The sequence below is a fragment of the Biomphalaria glabrata genome, chromosome 14 (genome assembly GCF_947242115.1).
Source record: "Biomphalaria glabrata chromosome 14, xgBioGlab47.1, whole genome shotgun sequence".
NCBI lineage: Eukaryota > Metazoa > Mollusca > Gastropoda > Planorbidae > Biomphalaria > Biomphalaria glabrata.
Window position 1 is genome coordinate 13,708,482 of NC_074724.1, and position 21,804 is coordinate 13,730,285.

At 34.0% G+C, this 21,804-nt stretch overlaps 1 protein-coding gene across 2 annotated transcripts in view; it reads right to left on the minus strand.

Annotated features, from left to right (window-relative positions):
• Positions 1 to 21,804, minus strand: part of LOC106060281 (uncharacterized) — a 66,586-nt gene that overhangs the window by 34,000 nt on the left and 10,782 nt on the right. For both annotated transcript variants that reach the window (XM_056011292.1, XM_056011291.1), the window contains exons 3-5: positions 18,523 to 18,729; positions 14,443 to 14,601; positions 5,368 to 5,529 (exon numbers count right to left, since the gene is read on the minus strand). In XM_056011292.1, the coding sequence (XP_055867267.1) occupies positions 5,368 to 5,529; positions 14,443 to 14,601; positions 18,523 to 18,729 (528 nt within the window). The remainder of the gene's footprint in view (positions 1 to 5,367; positions 5,530 to 14,442; positions 14,602 to 18,522; positions 18,730 to 21,804) is intronic.

A 21,804-nucleotide genomic window follows, 5' to 3' on the forward strand; every position in this document is an offset into this window, starting at 1 on the left:
CCATCCATTGTCTTCCAAGACAGAAGGGGCCACATATACTATATTAAGTATAGACTTTGTTGGAATTTTTTTTTTTATTAGTTAAGTTTATAAGTCGTTTTTTTTTGGTTTTTTTTAAATAAATTTTATAATATTATATTCAGGCTAGAACTTCATGGAAGTCGGGATGGCGAAACTTTAACGCTGATCTCAAAAACGGTTCTAACGATTTTCTGGAAATTTAACAGTTCATGTATATCTGTGGTCACGCAAGAAAACTCTAGTTTAATCGTTATAATTTCTCAAAATAAAAAATAAATAAATTTAAATTTGGCTAGAGAACAAAGTATAGAACTAGATCCAACATTGGTTTTAAAAGGACAATTGCATTCGATGATCTCAGAATGTAAGACATTATTGATTCTAGAGTTTAATAAATCAGGGAAATTGTGCACATCATTTTGTAAGTCTACATTTAAAGGCCTAGATGTATATCATCGGAATTCTTCGCAAGGAAAAAAAAAAGGTTTATTGATAAAGCTTTGATTAAATTTGTACGTAAATCTAATATAAATTACGTCTGATTATAGATCTAGAATTAGATCTAAAGAGTTTGAAGAGTTATAATGGTTTAAATAGATTATTGGTTACTTATACAATGTTATCTTATCGTGTGCCCGCTGGCCTAATTGATGAAGAAGCTGATGGTGTCACCGTCACGCGTTTGATACCCTATTTGAGCATTAAAAAAATTAGTTTTTAAAATAAATTAAAAAAAAAAATTTAATCTTGTATTCAGCTGTATAATGGAAGTATTGTCTTATTAAGAAATGTAATTTTGTAGTCTTTTTCTTGTCTATTCTGTAAGAATAAAAAAACTTTACAAGTTAAAAACAATACATTTTTATGATAAAGAAAGCTACTACTCAGGCTACCACAATAAAATCCAAAAGTCTATACGCATTTCTCAGAATGTAAATTGTATATAACTTTATCAATGTTCAACAATTAGAAAGTTTTGAAGATTTGTTTTTCCTATAGTGTATCAGAATGAGGTATACAACAGCAGACTAATAAAGATTAAAGTTAATACGCTGACAATACGTGCACTACGTCACTAGATCTTGCCTCATGAAATAGGCCTAATCAAACATTTCCTTAAGATAATTGTAAATTAAATAATTGTTTTTTTTTTCTGATATATTTGGCCGTTGAGATACAGATAAAAGCATGTCATGAGTTTGTAATTAAATACAATACATTGACTCATAAAATGGAGTATTACAATGTGCTATGTGATGGTTAAACAAGCTAAATACAAAAATATAAAAAAACAAACAAATCTTTTATTAGGTGTAGTTGAATCAATTAGTTTAAATCAAAGATGTAATTAAATTTGAAATCAATATAAACTGTCACTAATAAATAGAATAGAAATATTTTAAACCAATGGTTTTGTTTCACACAATTTTAGGCCTTTTGCTTTCTCAATTCGTTTGATCCTATCACTTGTTAGGGCTAGCTGGAAAGGGGTAGGGGGGGTGAAAGAAGGGGATTATGAGTCATCGCTTTTAAAAGTATTTAATAAAACAATATCAATAAAAAGTGAGCGGCCTAAATCCGAATTCGAGGGCTAAAGCTTCCTCAAGCCAAAAACGGTAATCACAGCGCCAGAGAGCTGCTTCTGACAATAGGTTTTATAGTTTTTCATACTTATTTTACTTTTTTTTTTTCTAAATAAAATAAAATGGAATAATTCAACTTATACCACTTTGTCAGTCAAGGAAAATGTATTTCTATTGTTCGAGATTAAAAAAAACAAAAAAAAATTAATTAATTACTATAACTTGATGGGCTATGTTGGACTAGTCCATTTCGTTTCTTTGATTAAAAAGTTGAACCACAAATTGGGCCGGAAGTTGCTTTTTTCCTTATATATCTTTGCATTTTTCAGTTCTCTTTTTAAATTAAACTGACATTATTATGCTATTTTAATTATTATTGCTAATTTTAACTGTGCCTGATAGAGAAAAAAATTCTGCACAAAAATACGGGTAGTTGGGATATAACCCGATAGAGGCTATAAAAATAGAAGACCTGAAACTAGCGCGTGAAATTAGACATTTACAGTACTTTATTTGATGAGTATTTTACCCAAGATCTGTGTTGTTTTAGGACTAGCTTATTACAAGTACCCGGCATTTTCCGATACACACTTTCATACACAAAATAATTGTTGAAAAAAAAATGCAGTGATTTTAAACTTTAAATGATTACTTAAAAAGCTGTTATTCTAATCAATTTTAAATATTAGTTTGTAATGAATGTCACTGCTTAATTTGTATCTGTTCTAGTTTCTTAAATTTTTCTTGAGTAAAGGGGTCGTTTTTTCTCCTAATGGGTATACCTGATTCTCCAAGCAGCCTTTGTAAAATATTGGTCCTAAATAATGCTATGTTTTTATACGAAAAATCGCATGGCTGCATTATGATGAATGTTCGTGTTAGTTCAATATATTTTATATTACTAGGTAACTATAAATAACTGCATAAATAGACGTAAGTTTCATTTTTTTTTCTGTTAGACAAAGTCATATGGCAAATTTTTGTTTATATCCTAATTCTAAAAAGGAAAATAATAGAATTATACAGTAAAAATAATCACTAAGTTGTTTTGTTTGTTTTTTTTTAGTTTTGAAAGTCTAACAGATAAGATTACAAAGAGAGTTTGTGTTTTTGCAAATGCACACAAGGTACACTATGAGTAAGTCCATCTCTTCTAATTGTTTAGCAATGAGTGTAAAAATGTAGGCTTCGATATTTTTAGCCTGAATTTAAGAAGTTACAAACTTCAAACAACTCTTCCATAAAACTTTGTATTAAAAAAAAATTATCCATTGCTCGAGATCCTGCTTGTATACTTAAGCCCTATATGAATCGATCCGTTATCAATGTATTAAGTAGCAATAACCCCGCAAAAAAAAAATTAATGAAAGAGGATTGAGATATACATATATTTTGTGACGGTACGCACCGGTACGGGGTACCGGCACCTTTTGTCAATGACGGGAAAAATTATTACTTTTCTTGTATTTCAACGTTAATTGTTAATTTATTAGTAGTTGAAAGTTAGGCAATCTATCACTAAGTACATCATCTATTTTTTTACAAAAAAAAAAAATCACTTTATATATGTATACTTTGTATACAGCTTACTTTCAGCCGACATGCCGTATTATTAAGAACACCTATATGTGAAAGTATCAATCATTTAGAGTCTTAGACAGTCATTATTTTAGACTAGATTTAAGTAAAGTCTAGACCTAGATCTAGTAGGCCAATTACTATAAAAGAAATAAAAATAATCAGTCATAAGACATATCATTAGCAACTTTATTATTAGGTCTAGGCATTGAAAAGTAAATCTATTAATAAACTATAATAGATCTAAGTCTAAGTACTAACTTATTGAATAAGTAGAAGCATTATAATAAATATTGTATTGATATAGATTGACTATATTATATATAGATCTATAGATAGGCCTAGATCTCTAGTGTAGTAGATTAAGTATAGAGTATAGTAAATGTATTACAGTATTATTAGATCTATGTCCTATGTCTATATCTAATAATCTAATAATTAATAAACTTTAGTCTTTAGTAATATCTAGACTTTATTCTAATAAAAACTGACTATATGCATAGCATAGGCTAGACTCGGCAATTTAGTCTTAAGATAGAATCTATACTATTACAAGATCTATTCGATTTTTAGCGACCCTCGAAAGGGGAAAAGACGCCATTAGTTTTGTGCGAAATGTCTGTCCGTCTGTCCGTCCGTCCCGTTTAGATCTCGTAAACTAGACAAGATATTGAAAATCCGACATCACAATATTTTAGAACATTCAAAGTTCTGATGTAACGGCTACTTTTTTTTTCTGAAAGCGAAAAATCTAATTTAAAAAATCAGTTATGCAAGCAGTTTTTTAAAGAGAAAAAGCTAATTAGTATGCATTATAAGTTAAGACCTAATTTAAAACAAATAGTAATTTTGTAAATTTCATTTTCGTGAACTTATTTTTATTGCGATATTAATTTGAAAACAATTACATCAATTATAAGACTTCAGTTAGGTCAGAAGAGGCGCGGTAGCTGAGCGGTAAAGCGCTTGGCTTCTAAACCGGGGGCCCCGGGTTCGAATCCTGGTGAAGACTGGGATTTTCAACTTCGGAATCCTTAGGCGTCCCTGAGCCCACCCAGCTCCAATGGGTACCTGATATTAGTTGTGGAAAAGTAATGGCGGTTGGTCGTTGTGCTGGCTACATGAACCCTCGTTAACCGTAGGCCACAAAAACAGATGAACTTTACATCATCTATCCAATAGACCACAAGGTCTGAAAGGGGAACTAGTTAGGCCAGGTTCACATCTAACTTTGCATTCACTTGCATCTATCCTTTGATCTGCTGTACCGTTGGGGCACTACATAAGATCAGTCAACCTTCTTTATCCATTCTTATCTCTCATTTGTCTTTGATATAATTTCATTTGGATGTTCTTTCTGAAAATATTGAAGCCTGCCTGGGTTGACCACTTCGGGGGCCGATTTTGACACAAACTGTCTTTGTAATCTTGTTATATATAGATCTAGTTATCTAGACTAGAATTAGATTATAGATATAAATATAATAATGGAGAGATGATATGCGGTGTTAGCTAATAGCGTTGCATAAGAAACAAACCTGGGTTTTTCTAAACTCTAATACTTGGTATGTAATAGTAAAACAGCACCTACCTAAATAAATCGTAACTAGCAATCAAAAACCTTTATTTATTGTAGGTCTGTGGTTGTATATTATATAGCCTTCGTAACTTCTTTTATAGAGAAATGCCATTTGTAATTTCTTTTAATGAAAAATTGGGCTATTCGCGTCTGACACATATATAATTTTGTAGTTCAGTAACAAAGCCCAGTAACTAAATGGTTTGCGGGACATGTGTTTTGACAAAATGAACCACGTACTCCAAAAGTTGCGATGACATGGATGCTATGCCACTAGGAGGAAAGCGCAAACAGGGACGTTCTAGCATAACTTGGCGCCACACTTTCATGGAGAATCTCAGAACAGTAGACACCAGGTGGTAAGAGGCTTCATGCATTGCCAGTTACAGATCTTTGTGGAGACAGCTTGCCGCTCAAGTCTAAGTAAATTAATTAATTGATTTTTTTTTTAAATTTCTTGTGTTTGCATGTAATAGAAGTAGTATGAACAATTTCAGCTTCATCCGAGATTGGGTGTGGGAGAAAAAACGTGTATAAACTTTTTACCAGACAGACAGACAGACAAAGTTGATACAATATATGTAACGATAAATAAAAAAATCGTACCAAATGAGCAATTACTAATGTCAATGCTACCGTTTTCTGTTGTAGTTCTATTACTTGGACAATGTAAACACTGCTGATTCCCAGTAACATTTTTGTAGGCTCCAATCGGGCATTCAAAGCAGAAACTGTTATCAGGTGAGAAGAATCCTAGTTCACAATGTGCTGGTTTACAGAATGACAAAAAGAACGAAAAAGTGTCATTTTTTAATGACATAAATGTAGGAAACGCAGTTTCAATTTAGTAGCTATTTAAACATCACACGTTTATCTTCAAATATTTTACAAATGCTAGTTGTTGTTTTTTTATATAGGCACTCAAACCAAACCATTTTTTCAGAGCATAATAAATGGTGACATACAAGATGAACATTTTATAAAGCAAAATATGTAATTAATTCCTTTTATATTTACATAAACATGTAGCAATATTTTTCCCTCGTGTTTTTTTCTTTCCATTTTAATTTATAACTAATCACTCTTTAAAAAAAAATATTTTACAATCGAAAATTATTTTATTAAAGCTAAAAAAAAATATAGTTAACATAAAGTTGTATTTATCTATACTCTAAAGTAGAAAGGAAGGCGTATGTATGTATGTTACGAATAGAAATAAAACCATTTGACCAATCTTGATAAAACTTGGCAGAAATGTTCCTTGGGTACTAACTTAGACCGTAGTGTATGTATTGTAGCCCTAAAACAAACTTAAGACCCTCAAAAAAAAATATTGCCCAAGTATATGAAAGAATAGTATATAGCATGCGCAGAGATGAAAATTTCTTAGATCTAAATTAGCCCTAATTCAAGAAAACATAATTTTGTACTTTTACACATGAACATACAAATTAGTGTCTATTCGTTTCATTATTTAATGAAAATTAACCTTCAAATTTGAGTTTACAAAACATTTTTTTACATAAAATCGTTCGCTCTAAATGCGAAAATAGCTTTAGCCGCATCGACACACTTTTCCATAACTCGCGCGCACCATTACTTGATCCGCGTAGTGATACGAATGAGATTAACGCCAGAGGTCATAATATCGCGCATTATATAGGCATATTATTAAATTAATAAACTACTAACATAATACACTTTACTTTTTATTGAGTTTTAAAAGTATTTTAACCTACAGCTACCGATTAGGTTTAATTTTAAATCGTTATTTTCAATTGACTTTGTTCTTTCAGATTTACTTATGCGCACTTAGACCTCTTGCCAACAAAGCTACACATATACATTAGCACGGGCTGAGAAACATTTTTCATTCATCATATCGCGCACCAAAAGTTCACGCATGCGCTATAAATGTGAATGGCTTTAGCGTGTTGACAATAGCTGACCTACATACTGATTTAGATCTAGGTCAACACAAGCTTAAAGTGTTTAGTTATTGACTAGACTACTATGGCATCCACATTTTTTGTATAGTCTAGATCTAGATCTAGGTGGCTGCCTGGTCGTGCGGTTTGCGCGCTGGACTATCGTTCGGATTTATCGACGGTCGAGGGTTCAAACCCAGCCCGCTCCCATCCCCCGTCGTCCTGCGGGAGGTTTGGACTAGGAAGTAAACTATCTTCAACTCTGAAGGAACATCCGAAACATGTAAAACATTTTACAAACAAAATAAACAATTAAACTAACAATGATATATTAACAGTTACATTCCCGTGTTCGCTTTAATAATAAAATATATTTTATCGTTTATTTTGTCACCAGGGTGACCCATGTGTCGTGCACACCGCTATATAGACACACTATGATTGGACAGGCTATATGAGGCTCTATATGGGGGATATTAAATATACTAATATACAATAATTAATAAGCTACTTGAGCCATTGAATTCACTTTTATGATAGTAGGTCTACATCTATTATAATAGTATCTAGACTCTAGATCTAAATATATGTAGACCTACAAGCTAATGTTTAAAATTAAAATGGATTTAGGTCGATTAGCTATTTTGATAGCGGAATACTATTTATTTTTTTTTAAATTCATGCATTCGCTTTCTTATAGCATTATTATTTCGTTTAATTGTTTCCAAACCACTCTCAGTGAAAATATCGACAGTGATACGCAAAATAAGACCCGCGGGCCGCGGGTAATATATGTCTAGTGCTACATAAAACAATGTACTTAGTATGTTTTCTTCGAATCTTCATCTGCATTTAAAAGGTTTGTTGTTGTTTTTTTTATATTCCATATACCACGCATTTTAGAGTAACTTTTTACTAAAACGATTTTTTACTTACAGATACATGCAGTAGAGCCTTAGGTGGTGGCATGTGGGGCAACCACTCCAGGCCCCGCGAAGGTCAGATTTTTGCGGTGTTTAATTTCATATACGTACACTATTTTCGGATATGAATAGTATCACAGGACATCCCCAAACACATAAAACCATTTCCCATTTCATTACTAGCATTGAAATGCTGTTCAATTAAAGTGTCATACAACACTGTTATTTATATTTGTACAGCTATTTCGGCCAATCAGCTTCCTGAAAGTTTGGCGATGACGTATTATTTGTTGTTTTTTTTCTCAATAGGCTACTGTGTATGGACATGGTGCAGCCGTGAAAAAAACCCATATCACCATGTTAAAAAAAAAAAAAACTCGGGAGGTTTTTTTTTCTTTTTTTTTTCAAATCACGTGGCCTAACCCTTCCGCGAAAGTCGGGTCCGCGAAAGTCGGGTCCGCGAAAGTGTAGGGACCACTGTAGCTCTTATAGCACACTTTGTTCTTACAGAACGTCATATTGACTTCAAGTGAGAGAGGAGACAATGGCAGTGCGCGAGTGTTTTCATTTTTATTTGTTTTTGTTAATGCAGAGCAAGTACAGTACAGTACATAAAGTACTTACGTAATGAAGCTACGTAATGTTCTGTGTTTTGTCCCAAAACTAAGGCCCACGGCCTAGAGGCGGACATACTGTATTGTTATTGTTACAGCGTTAGAAAGAGATAAGACCTTAAGCGTGATGAGATTACGGTATATATTAATATATACAGTTTACCCTTACCGCTTAGAGCCTCACGCATGATGCTCGCCCAGGACCTGACATTGAAAGAGGTTCTAGCTAAAGCAAAAGACAGAAAGAAATGGAGAAAGACGGTCGATGAATCTTGCATGGTGCCCCAACGGTCCAACCGATTAAAGGATAGGTAAAGGTAAAGGTAAATACAAAAATTCAGAACACAAGTTTTGTAAAATGAAGTCCGTAAAAACAGATTTGATAATCTTACAGGTAAGTGAATACATTCTCACATTTAAACTGATAATTTTGTGGGTTCCAAATTCTAGATCTAGGTGTAGGTGTTGATGAAAAGACAATGCTACATAGTTTAGTTATATCATCTACACATACACACGACCGAAATCATTATAGTCTTCCTAACCCGAAAATTTATTTATTTATATTTTTGATGCTATTAGTGTTGTTCCTTAATTCCACCGCGTCTAAAGGAACTGAACATGAAAATACATCACGTAGTCATAGACGTTAATATATATACTAACAAGATTACAAAGAGAGTTTGTGTTACACAAACTCAGAGGCGGCCCCCGTCGAAGTCGGATCCCTGTCGGATCTGCATATTCGCAAATAATATTCAAGAGGTGATTTAATTTTGATGTAAAATGTTTTACACGTTTCGGATGTTCCTTCAGAGTTGAAGATAATTACTTCCTAGTCCAAACCTCCAGCAGGACAACGGGGGATGGGAGCGGGCAGGGTTTGAACCCTGGGCCATCCATAAATCTGAACGACAGTCCAGCGCGCAAACCGCACGACCAGGCAGCCATCCGATGGTCAAAAGTAATAATGTTTCAAAGATTCATTTGCCGTAAATTTAAATTTAAATTTAATAAAAAAATAGTAGATTAGTTTTAGTATATTAAAACATTACAATATTGATCAAAACGTTTGGAAATGAAAATCTACACTTTTTTTTTACACTTTAAGTTTAGAAATTGAAATTCTACATCTTAATCTAGTCTATTTTAGTCTAAACTAGATCTAGAAATTCTAGATCTAGACTCTAAAATAATTTTAATTAGAATATAAATCCAGATCTAGATATACTGTAATAAAAATCTAGATCTAGTTTAAAAAATCTAGATTAGATCTAAATCAAGATATTCCTTTTTTAAACGCGAGTCACATAACGAGGCTTAATAAACATTACTATACCGAGTTCTTTTTTCATTTCATTTGAAGAATTAATTCCTTATAACGTCAGGGGAAAAAAAAACACTACGTCACACGGCCTAGCAAGAATAAAAATCGCCTTCATCTATAAGAGCCATTTATCGAGTGTTTATAGACTTTGGTGCACCGAGTGCGTTCTTTAAGCATTTCATTTAAAGAATTCATTCCATATGACGTCAAAGGAAAAAAAAACACTACGTCACACGGACTAGCTAGAATAAAAATCGCCTTCATCATTACGAGCCTTTTATAGAGTGTTCATAGACATTGGTGCACCGAGTGCGTTCTTTTAGCATTTCATTTAAAGAATTCATTCCATATGACGTCAAAGGAAAAAAAAAAACACTACGTCACAAGGCCTAGCTAGACTAAAAATCACCTTTATCAACACGAGCCATTTCTCGAGTGTTCATAGACATTGGTGCACCGAGTGCGTTCTTTTTTCATTTCATTTGAAGAATTAATTCCATATAACGTCAGAGGAAAAAAAAACACTACGTCACACGGCCTAGCAAGAATAAAAATCGCCTTCATCTATAAGAGCCATTTATCGAGTGTTTATAGACTTTGGTGCACCGAGTGCGTTCTTTAAGCATTTCATTTAAAGAATTCATTCCATATGACGTCAAAGGAAAAAAAAACACTACGTCACACGGACTAGCTAGAATAAAAATCGCCTTCATCATTACGAGCCTTTTATAGAGTGTTCATAGACATTGGTGCACCGAGTGCGTTCTTTTAGCATTTCATTTAAAGAATTCATTCCATATGACGTCAAAGGAAAAAAAAAACACTACGTCACAAGGCCTAGCTAGACTAAAAATCACCTTTATCAACACGAGCCATTTCTCGAGTGTTCATAGACATTGGTGCACCGAGTGCGTTCTTTTTTCATTTCATTTGAAGAATTAATTCCATATAACGTCAGAGGAAAAAAAAACACAACGTCACACGGCCTAGCAAGAATAAAAATCGCCTTCATCTATAAGAGCCATTTATCGAGTGTTTATAGACTTTGGTGCACCGAGTGCGTTCTTTAAGCATTTCATTTAAAGAATTCATTCCATATGACGTCAAAGGAAAAAAAAACACTACGTCACACGGCCTAGCTAGAATAAAAATCGCCTTCATCATTACGAGCCTTTTATAGAGTGTTCATAGACATTGGTGCACCGAGTGCGTTCTTTTAGCATTTCATTTAAAGAATTCATTCCATATGACGTCAAAGGAAAAAAAAAACACTACGTCACAAGGCCTAGCTAGACTAAAAATCACCTTTATCAACACGAGCCATTTCTCGAGTGTTCATAGACATTGGTGCACCGAGTGCGTTCTTTTAGCATTTCATTTAAAGAATTCATTCCATATGACGTCAAAGGAAAAAAAAAACACTACGTCACAAGGCCTAGCTAGACTAAAAATCACCTTTATCAACACGAGCCATTTCTCGAGTGTTCATAGACATTGGTGCACCGAGTGCGTTCTTTTTTCATTTCATTTGAAGAATTAATTCCATATAACGTCAGAGGAAAAAAAAACACTACGTCACACGGCCTAGCAAGAATAAAAATCGCCTTCATCTATAAGAGCCATTTATCGAGTGTTTATAGACTTTGGTGCACCGAGTGCGTTCTTTAAGCATTTCATTTAAAGAATTCATTCCATATGACGTCAAAGGAAAAAAAAACACTACGTCACACGGCCTAGCTAGAATAAAAATCGCCTTCATCATTACGAGCCTTTTATAGAGTGTTCATAGACATTGGTGCACCGAGTGCGTTCTTTTAGCATTTCATTTAAAGAATTCATTCCATATGACGTCAAAGGAAAAAAAAAACACTACGTCACAAGGCCTAGCTAGACTAAAAATCACCTTTATCAACACGAGCCATTTCTCGAGTGTTCATAGACATTGGTGCACCGAGTGCGTTCTTTTAGCATTTCATTTAAAGAATTCATTCCATGTGACGTCAAAGGAAAAAAAAACACTACGTCACACGGCTTAGTTAGACTAAAATATGTTTTCATTAATACAAGCAATTTTTTCGAGGGTTAATAGACATTGGTGCACCGAGTGCGTTCTTTTAACATTACATTTAAAGAGTCCTTTCATATGACGTCAAAGAAAAAAAAATTCCATTACCTCACAATAGGCTAGTACCGGTACCATAAAAAAAATGTCTTTATTTACACGAGATATTTAACGAGGGTTCATAGACATTGGTGCACTGAGTTCTAATAAATATTATTTAAAAAGGATCAAAGCCACATTGTTTTTGCGTTTTGTCTGTCAGTCGGTCTGTCCGTTATCTTGATATAAAAAAAAAACAACTAAAAGTTATTAAAAATTGATTAACCTTTATTTTACGTTTCAAAACATCGCAATAATTTTTAGGTATGAACACAATTGAAAAGTTTATATAATAGATTGTTCCGGATGTTTGTATAAATAGTAAAAGAAAAAGAGAATTTCAGATAAATGTAATACCGTTAATTAAATTTTTTGGATGGTCTCGTATAAAAATTAGATGTACTACAGCCACGTGGAGAGATTTTCATACCTTACTTTGGTGTTTGGATTCTGTTTTCCTTAAAAATCGGAACATAATATTAACGATAATTAGATTTTTTAATGTTTTAGGTAGAAAGTTAAATGTACTGTAAGAGAGTAGTGAGTTAAAATATTTTTCATAAAAATCCGTATAAACATTATTTCGTAAATGAGAAGATTATTTGTTTATTAATTAGAAGAGGGAGTTCAAACGATTATTTGGCGTTAGTAGATTTTTAAATAAATTCGGAATTTTCTGGCGACGATTTGTAAGAAACAAAATCCGGAACTTTCTTTATCGATTACAAAACTTCTATGTTATGTTTTACAAGAAAATTAAATGTCTAAAAAGTAATTTTCAGTAATCAATGCTAGTAAATTACTTTTTTTAATTAGATTTTTTTAATGTTTTAGGTAGAAAGTTAAATGTACTGTAAGAGAGTAGTGAGTCAAAATATTTTTCATAAAAATCCGTATAAACATTATTTCGTAAATGAGAAGATTATTTGTTTATTAATTAGAAGAGGGAGTTCAAACGATTATTTGGCGTTAGTAGATTTTTAAATAAATTCGGAATTTTCTGGCGACGATTTGTAAGAAACAAAATCCGGAACTTTCTTTATCGATTACAAAACTTCTATGTTATGTTTTACAAGAAAATTAAATGTCTAAAAAGTAATTTTCAGTAATCAATGCTAGTAAATTACTTTTTTTAAAAGCCTTATGCGATTTCAAACAATCATTAGGCATAATTCATGTTTTATAAAACAATATCCGGAACATTTTTACAATTAATGAAATATAAGTCAGTATAGAAATTATGATTTAGCATTAATATGCTATTTACATAAAAAACGGAACAACATATTATTGATAATGTGTTTTTGCAACGTTTAAGCATGGAAATTGAATGTAATATAAGTTAGAAGAGCAAACAAACATTTGTTGGCGTTGATTAGTTTTGCACAAAAAAATCCGGAACAATCAATTTTAGATACTTAAAACTATTGAGATGTTATGGCAGGAACATTAAAGGGTAAATCAGATTTTCAATAGCTTTTAGAGTTCTAGTTTTTTAAATCTAATCGTGACGGACAGACCGACCAACAGACAAAACGCACAAAAATAAGCTTCTTTTATTCGGATGAGGGCACTAAACAAAAAATAAATAAAAACCGTTTTTTTTTTAAAAAGTTTAAGGAATTGGTTTAGCACCTGATCATGTTGCGACGTTACGCTACTGCACGAAAATCGCTGCATAAAAAGTCCATTTAAAAAAATGTGCGTGATATTTACATACAAAGTGCATTATTAGCCTTTATAAACAAACAGAAATGTTTTCTTTTAATTTTAGCAGCTAGTTGACCAGAAAAAACGTCTTTAACTATTATTTGTATTTGTTGTAAACATTTCCTGTACATTTTAAAAATATATTTGACTTAGTGATACTGAAAATACACAAAAATTGTCCATCTTTGTTAGCATATTGTAACATTGCCTCCCTTACATTTACGTAATTGTTTTAGAATTGGTGTATTTTTATGAAAAAATCGCTTGCATAATTAATTTTATAAATTAAACGGTTTGCTTTTAGAAAACCAAAAGTAGCCGTTGCACCTAAATTTTTCAAGCCGGATTTAATGATGAAATAATATTTTTCATATCTCTTCTAGTTTTCGAGATCTGAGTGTGACAGACGGACAGACGGACAGACGGACAGACGGACAGACGGACAGACGGACAGACGGACAGACGGACATTTTGCACAAACCTAATAGCGGCTTTTTCCCCTTACGGGGGCCGCTAAAAATAAAGATAAAATAATTAAAAATACGATATTTTTTGTGCTATTTGTTTATTAGCTTTCTGTATAAAATGCTGTCTTTTGGGAAATACCAAAAAGAAAATATAAAGACTAATGGAAAGCTTAAGATGTTTATCAAATTGTGTTTTTTAGGCTGCGAATATGTTAAAACCGTTACTAAGTGAGACTTATATAGCACTTTAGAGGTAAAAGTAAGATGCGTACGAAATGTCATGTGAATTTGTTCTTTAGTTACTGAGATCTCTTGAGATATGCAAAAATAAGGATGAATGAATATAAGTAAGTCATCTCTATTTTGCGCTTACAATATTGATTAGAACGTATTCATCTTTTTTTAAATCAATATATATCATACACAATACACGTTTTCAAAATTAAAAAAAAACAACAACTTGAAAATAGGATAAGTCTTAGACTCGCTTTCTAATGCGATAAAATACAATAATACTGTAATATAATATACAATAAAACTTGAAAACTTACTGATGTTACAATTAGTAATAGAGCTAGAACCTTTTTCCAATGTTATTTTATGATCAGGACACTTCGTACAGCTAATGTTTGCGTATTGATCCTTATAGAAACCAATGTTACATTCAGAGCAATTATTATTCTTGTATTCTTTTCCAGGTGCACATACATCTGAAAATTGTTGTAGTTATTTTAATTAGAAGACGTTCACATACAATATATTGGTTTTATCGTCGAGAGTAGAAAAAAAAACATATCTGCAGAAATACGCAAAATAATGAAAACCTCTTCAGGTACACTATAAAATAAAAGGATTCAGTTTTCTATGTTTACATATTTACTAGTTGACCCGCGTATATACAACGAAGATTTCTTGTTCTACCTACCTCCCCCACCCCCCACCACGCATTTTTTTCTGGGTCGCGCTCTCTGTCACGTAACTCTAGTCCGACTTGCTGAAATAAAAGAGTTATCTTTCCATGACTTTTTCATCGAGGGTTAGAGAGTCGGCGTGCGTGCGTGGTGTCCCGCATGGTTGGGCGAAGTAGAGAATTATATATACAGATTAGTTACTTTATAGTTTGACATTTCTTATTTTCATAATAGTCATAAGAGATGAGACTAAGACACCTGGAACTCCAGGCTTATAGAAGACAGCCTACATCTTCCTGACTGAACATTCCTCTGTCTAAGTAAGATCCAAACTGGTGAAAATTATTACATCCCTATTACCGAAGGCCACTATCTCAAGACGCTCTTGTTTGAAGCGAAGTCAAAGGTCGAGCATACAAGGGGAACTCCCCAATTTTTCTGCTCTGTACCACATCAGCCGTGAAGGTGTTAACCGTAAAAAAACATCCTTCGAGGAACGGCGACTGTGTAGTTACATCTTTGTTGGGGCTTTCTTCTATCCCCGCCAGTGCATTGAACTTAGGTACCCTCGACGGGGTTCATTTTTGTTACCCTATTGGCCTAATCGATTCTTCTACACCCGAGCGCCTTGTTGAAGCTGAGAAGCATTGCCCAAGATAGTCTGGCACTCTTACATACAAAAGAGTATCTCTGGACTAGATTCTCCTTGGCTGTTTCCACTCTCTATTATATACGACATAGATATTGGAAGTCGAACCTGCGCCCAGGGCCAGTCTTAGGCCACTGCAACTTATGCAGTGGGCTTCGCACTTTCATAGGCCCCGCGCGAATTCAAGGTGTAAATAATTAAATTAAACCATTTTAACTTATTATCAAGGATTTCAGGAATTCTCCTGCCAATTGCAAAATATACGAAAATGTCATGAAAATCTCCTAAAACTATTAAAATCTTCTGAAAACTCAAGCACATGGCCTTAAAAATAGACACTTTTTTTTTCTGGATGTGATTCAATATGGAAAATGTCAATCCTACTTGGAATAACAAAAAACAAAACAAAAAAAAAACATAAAAGGCATTGTCAGCTTTTATTAAATAAAAATTTAATAATAAGGCGAATTTTCAAATAGTTCAAAATGTTTGGCACGCAATTTACTTAATGATAACATTAAAAAATAATATTTTTATGTAAAAAATTCATTTAGTAATGGTCACCTTGTCACAATAAGAGCTAAAAATGACCAAAATACTCATTGTTTTTACTTTATTCTTTTTATTGAACCAATACAGTGAGCTGATGACCTACTATTATTGATTTCTACTTAGATGTAAAATCCCAATGTTTATGACATTTTAAATGATATTGCCCGTTTTACAATGATATTTCATTAAAATTATAAAGAAACGTAACAGCACCTGAACAGGTTTCTATTTGTTATACTATAAGACAGGAATGGTATTACACTTAAACGTGTGTGTGTGTACATAATCAATCTCTATTACATTCTGACACTTCATTATTTTGGAAGACATTTATTGTGCCCTTGAATAAGTTCTTCCTGGAGTTAGTTGAAAAATTGTAGACTCCTCGCCCTTGTCAGTAAGGGGTCTGAAGAAGCGCTTAGAGCCCCGCCGCCAAGCATTATTTCTGGTATTGAAAGCCAACTAAGTGCATATTCTGAGGTACCTACAGTGGATTATTTTGCTATTAAAAAGTTCTATTTCAAAAACATAATGTGCTATTCTTACTTACTTAGACCCTCCCGCGCCGTTCGGCGCATTTGCTGGCAAGCTGTTTCCACAAATATCTGTCACTAGCAATGTCTGAAGCCTCTTACCACCTACTCTTGTTATGCGTAATTTATTTGGTCGGAGATCATGTCCCGCAAACCTCATGCGACGCTCTGTCAAAACCTTACTAAGGGGTCGACTCCCACTTCGGCATAGGATTTCCTTGATTTAGACCCGATCTCTATAACTGACTCCTAAAATCCGTCTTAGCCATCTTTGTACAGCCACATTGAGTGCTTTTCAATTTCAGCAGATGACTTCATTTCACTTTATGGAGCCCAAGCCACTGGTAGACATGTGTAACTTCTTTTGACTACGATCTTGGAATTAGGTGACTATTTTGCTTTAGATGTTATATCGAAAAGGGAAGTTTTTTTAAACCACATTTAGCTACGGTCATAGAATTAGGTGACTGTAGTTTGCTTTAGAAATAATATTGAAGAGAGAGGCTTTTAACCTTATAACGCTCTGTAGTGGGATTTTAAACTCGAAACTGTCTTGAGGGGTTTTAAACTTTTTAAAAAGCCATCTGGAGGAGAGGGGTTGAAACTCAAAACCCTGCCATTGGCTTGGCCACGCTCAAAGAATTTTAGTGTGTAATTTGCTTTTTTTTTTATATTGAAGAGGTATTTCTTACATCAAACCCCTCTGAAGGGAAATTTAAACTCAAAACACCCAATAAGCTTGGCTACGCTCATAGCATTTTGATTGCGAAATTTGTTTGTTTTTTAATTAAAGATTTATTTTTTAGCTTCAAACCCCGCTGGCGGGGGGTTTAAACTAAACAACCCTTTGGCTATGCTCATAGTATTTTGAGTGCGTCATTTCCTTTTTTTTTATATTAAAGAGGTATTTTTAGCTTCAAACCCAGCTGAAGAGGGGTTTAAACTCAAAAACATTTTGGCTACGCTCATACAATTTTGAGTGTGCATTTGCTTTTTTATATTGAAGAGGGGTTTATCGTAAATTGGAGATGTGTTTAAATTCAAAATCTTCATTAGATGTGTTCTTGGAATTTGGGGATTGTCGTTTGCATTTTTTTTTGTTTTATGGAAGAGGGGGATTTAAATGTAAAACCTTCTGGTAGGGAGTTTTAAACTCAAAGCCCCATGGCTGTGCTAGGGCAATTGATGGTTCAGTATTAAAATTTTACCTTAAATAAACGAAATTAAACAAAAGATCAGTCACTAAACTCCGTCACCCCCCTGCGGGTTGGATTTCATTTCTCCCCCCCCCCCCCCCCGGCTAAGCCCATGCTAGGCATACTTACTTGGGCATATATCTAGAGATTTATTTATTATCTTTTTCGATTAGTCTCCTTTTGTCTTAGAAATGGTGTCTATCGGTGCGGATCGCACCCCTGCCCCCCTCGTAGTGACGACACTGCTCAAAATACCTACCTCTTCACAACAATTTCGATCACTATATAGGAGTAGACAAACCAGGAACTTAATTTAAAAAATGAGCCTGGAAAACTAAATAGGTTTTCCATGTGAACAGAATAATACACTATTACCGACTAGTAGGCCTATTAACAATAATCATAATCGCTCTATTTACTTAATAGGCCTAGACTAGATACAGCATTTAGAATATATCTAGATCTAGACACGATCTAGATTTTTAGACTAGTTAGTAGGTTTTCCGTGCTGCCTTTAGGCGCTCAGTAAACACAACTCAGTTCGAGTCGGGTATGGAACCTCGAGCCCCCTTCATACGTAGCCAAGCCAGGCCAAGTACGCCGGCCACGCTTCTCTTCAAACATGTCATCTAGTTTTGTACAGTCTTCGGTTATATCTCGTAAGAATGTTTACTAAAGTGATTACTTAACAAGAAGTAATCAGTCTCTACAGCTACTGCGACGTCAGTACACTGAACTAGACATGATAACACAAATGCTCGTATAATTAACAATTTAATACGTCACTAACCTTCACACCTTTTTTCATAAATTGGTTTGGGCCATCTAAAAGAACTTGGATTAATGCTGCTTAATAGCCTACAATTTGGGTTAAAATAATCATAACCTAGACACCATGAGAAACTGATACATCTATCTTGACATTCCTGTAATGTTCCTGGCTTATTTGTTGCGTTTCCGTTCGCATAATAGTTCTCCACAAAGGAGCAATGATACACTGAAATAAAAGAAAAAGAACAAAAAAATAACAAACAAAAAAAACTTACAAAAAAAAAAACACACAAAAAAAAACAGCTTACATTAACCACAGCTGTATCAATTTGTTACGTATTTCTGATTTTCTGGCTAAATGTACTAGGCACACAAATAAAAGAAACACTGCAAAGAACTTGACGACTCAACTTTCAGCTTTATATAACTTTATTGAATTATAACTATAACAATTCGTCACTGTAACATGTAGCGTATACGTCTTACATCGACTGTATCGACTGTAACGGCTCAAGTCCACTCTCTTCTACTGTCTCGCACAGTAGAGAACAGTATCGACGACTGTACTGACTCTTTTCACATGAACATCTCTGGTTTATAAAGAGTCCCTAATCGCTTGTCTATTGTTGCAAAAACACTGCTAGTACCCTCTGGAACATCATGGGAGGAAACATCACATCCTTTTGTTGTTTATACATGTCGATTCCAGAGGATGCCTGCTGCAGTGTCATCTCGCCGAGGTCACACGTAGTGACCTCTATTTGTCACTGTTCATTTGTCACAATGCCCCCCTTCGTAAATCTGTTCGTCCTCTGGAACAACACGTGAGGCACGTCCCATCCTGTCTTTGTTTACATGCATAGATTCCAGATAACACTCGGTGCTGTGTCATCTCGCCGGGGTCACACATAGTGACCTCTACCTGTCACTGTTCATTCGTAACAAATTTATATCAGTCTTATAATTAAATTTGTAATAGATATAAACTAAATGTAATAAATTTGTTCTATTACAAAAATGTGTAGGCCTACCATTTCTTTTTTTTTTTTTTTTTTGCACAAATTTATGCTGTTAGCTTTCTTAATACGCAATGATCCTGTCTCATGTCTGGATAATTTGGCAATAACGGTGTAGTTAGGGGATCGCTTTTTACATACATCAATTTTTTAAAAAATGTGAACGACCTGAGGTCGAGTTCAAAGGCTAAGGCCAATACTGTAATCTCTATGCCAGCGAATCACTTATTAAAAAAATGTGTTGAAGTTAGCTATTTTTAACATCAAGAGTTGTTTGGACAAGTGCATTGTCTGTCTCTTTCTATGATAATTTTTAAAACTCGTAAACCTTGTGTTGTTTTTTTTTTATTTCTTCACAATGTCATAAAGTCCGGTGACGCATATTTGTCATTCTTTGTAATTGATGCAGTTTATTCTATAAAGTTAACTGAAACGGACACATTTTTTTTCCCGTAAAAGAGTCTTTGTTTTATTTCTTTGGACTTTTTATTCTGTAAGATTATTGGACCCCTGTTTAGGGTAAGTTTCTTCGATTGTTATATCTTGTTATATTTTCTAAGAGGTTCTAATTACAATTTTCTGGGCTAAGAATAGACGTTGAGTTTTGAGTTTATTTCTGATATGGCGTCAGTGTTGGCGTTGTATTACTACACTAAGATTCCATTGTCAAAGTGGGTGTAAGATTAACTATTCAGAAGTGTTCATTGCAGACTTGGGGGTGCCATTTTCAGTATTGGTGTTCATTGCAGTCTTTAGAGTGCTGTAGTAAGTATTGGTGTACATTGCAGTCTTTAGAGTGCTGTAGTAAGTATTGGTATTCATTGCAGTCTTTAGAGTGCTGTAGTAAGTATTGGTGTTCATTGCAGTCTTTAGAGTGCTGTAGTAAGTATTGGTGTTCATTGCAGTCTTTAGAGTGCTGTAGTAAGTATTGGTATTCATTGCAGTCTTTAGAGTGCTGTAGTAAGTATTGGTGTTCATTGCAGTCTTTAGAGTGCTGTAGTAAGTATTGGTGTTCATTGCAGTCTTTAGAGTGCTGTAGTAAGTATTGGTGTTCATTGCAGTCTTTAGAGTGCTGTAGTAAGTATTGGTATTCATTGCAGTCTTTAGAGTGCTGTAGTAAGTATTGGTGTTCATTGCAGTCTTTAGAGTGCTGTAGTAAGTATTGGTGTTTATTGCAGTCTTTAGAGTGCTGTAGTAAGTATTGGTGTTCATTGCAGTCTTTAGAGTGCTGTAGTAAGTATTGGTATTCATTGCAGTCTTTAGAGTGCTGTAGTAAGTATTGGTATTCATTGCAGTCTTTAGAGTGCTGTAGTAAGTATTGGTATTCATTGCAGTCTTTAGAGTGCTGAAGTAAGTATTGGTGTTCATTGCAGTCTTTAGAGTGTCATTTTCAGCTGCCTCCGAAAGGGGAATAGACGCTATTAGTTTTGTGTGGTCTGTCCGTCCATCCGTCAGTCACTCCGTCCGTCCCATTTAGATCTCGTAAACTAGAAAAGATACTGAAAATCAGCAATTGTGATATTTTAGATCAGTGGTGCCCAACCTTATTTGGTCTACGGGCCATTTTAATTTTCGACATTCGTGTCGCGGGCCATATCACCAAACAGAGGAAAAAAAAATACAATAATCTATTTTTAATAATTTCATTTGTGGACCTACTTACATAAATAATGTCATGCATGAAGAAACACCAATCGGAGCACTGAATCTAGATGTTCATCCATATGGCGATTACGTAAATTGGTTTCCGCGCGTTTCATCATTGAAAAAGTTTTTTACACACAGATAAGTGCTTGAAAACATTGTGATCATCCTTAACGCTTGTTTTCGAAGATTTGAAAAAGTTTCTGCTGGTAACACGGAGTAGAAGTCAATAGTCTGCTTCACTTGAAATGTGTCAAGCAGGAATGTCTGGCTTTGTAAGTCAATCAGTTCCAGTTGCAGATCTGTCGGGTCACTTGACACATCGGCAGCAAACGGATTTTCAAAAATACGGATCTCATTTTTTCAATTATGAAAATCCACAAATCTTTCACTGAAATTATCCATCAAGAGACTCAGAAGTTGGATCATTCTTTTTTTTTTTTTTTGGGAAAGACATATTTAGCTGCTTATCATTTGGTAGGGTGATACAGGTTGGAAAGTGGACAAGATGCACCTTTTCCACCTGTTGAATGAAGAGTTGCAATTTTTCGGAAAGCGCTTATGTCTGCATGCACATGAGAAATCAATTTGTCTTTCTCGTTGTAGTTTTGTGTTCATTTACATGTGATGTTATGTCGCAT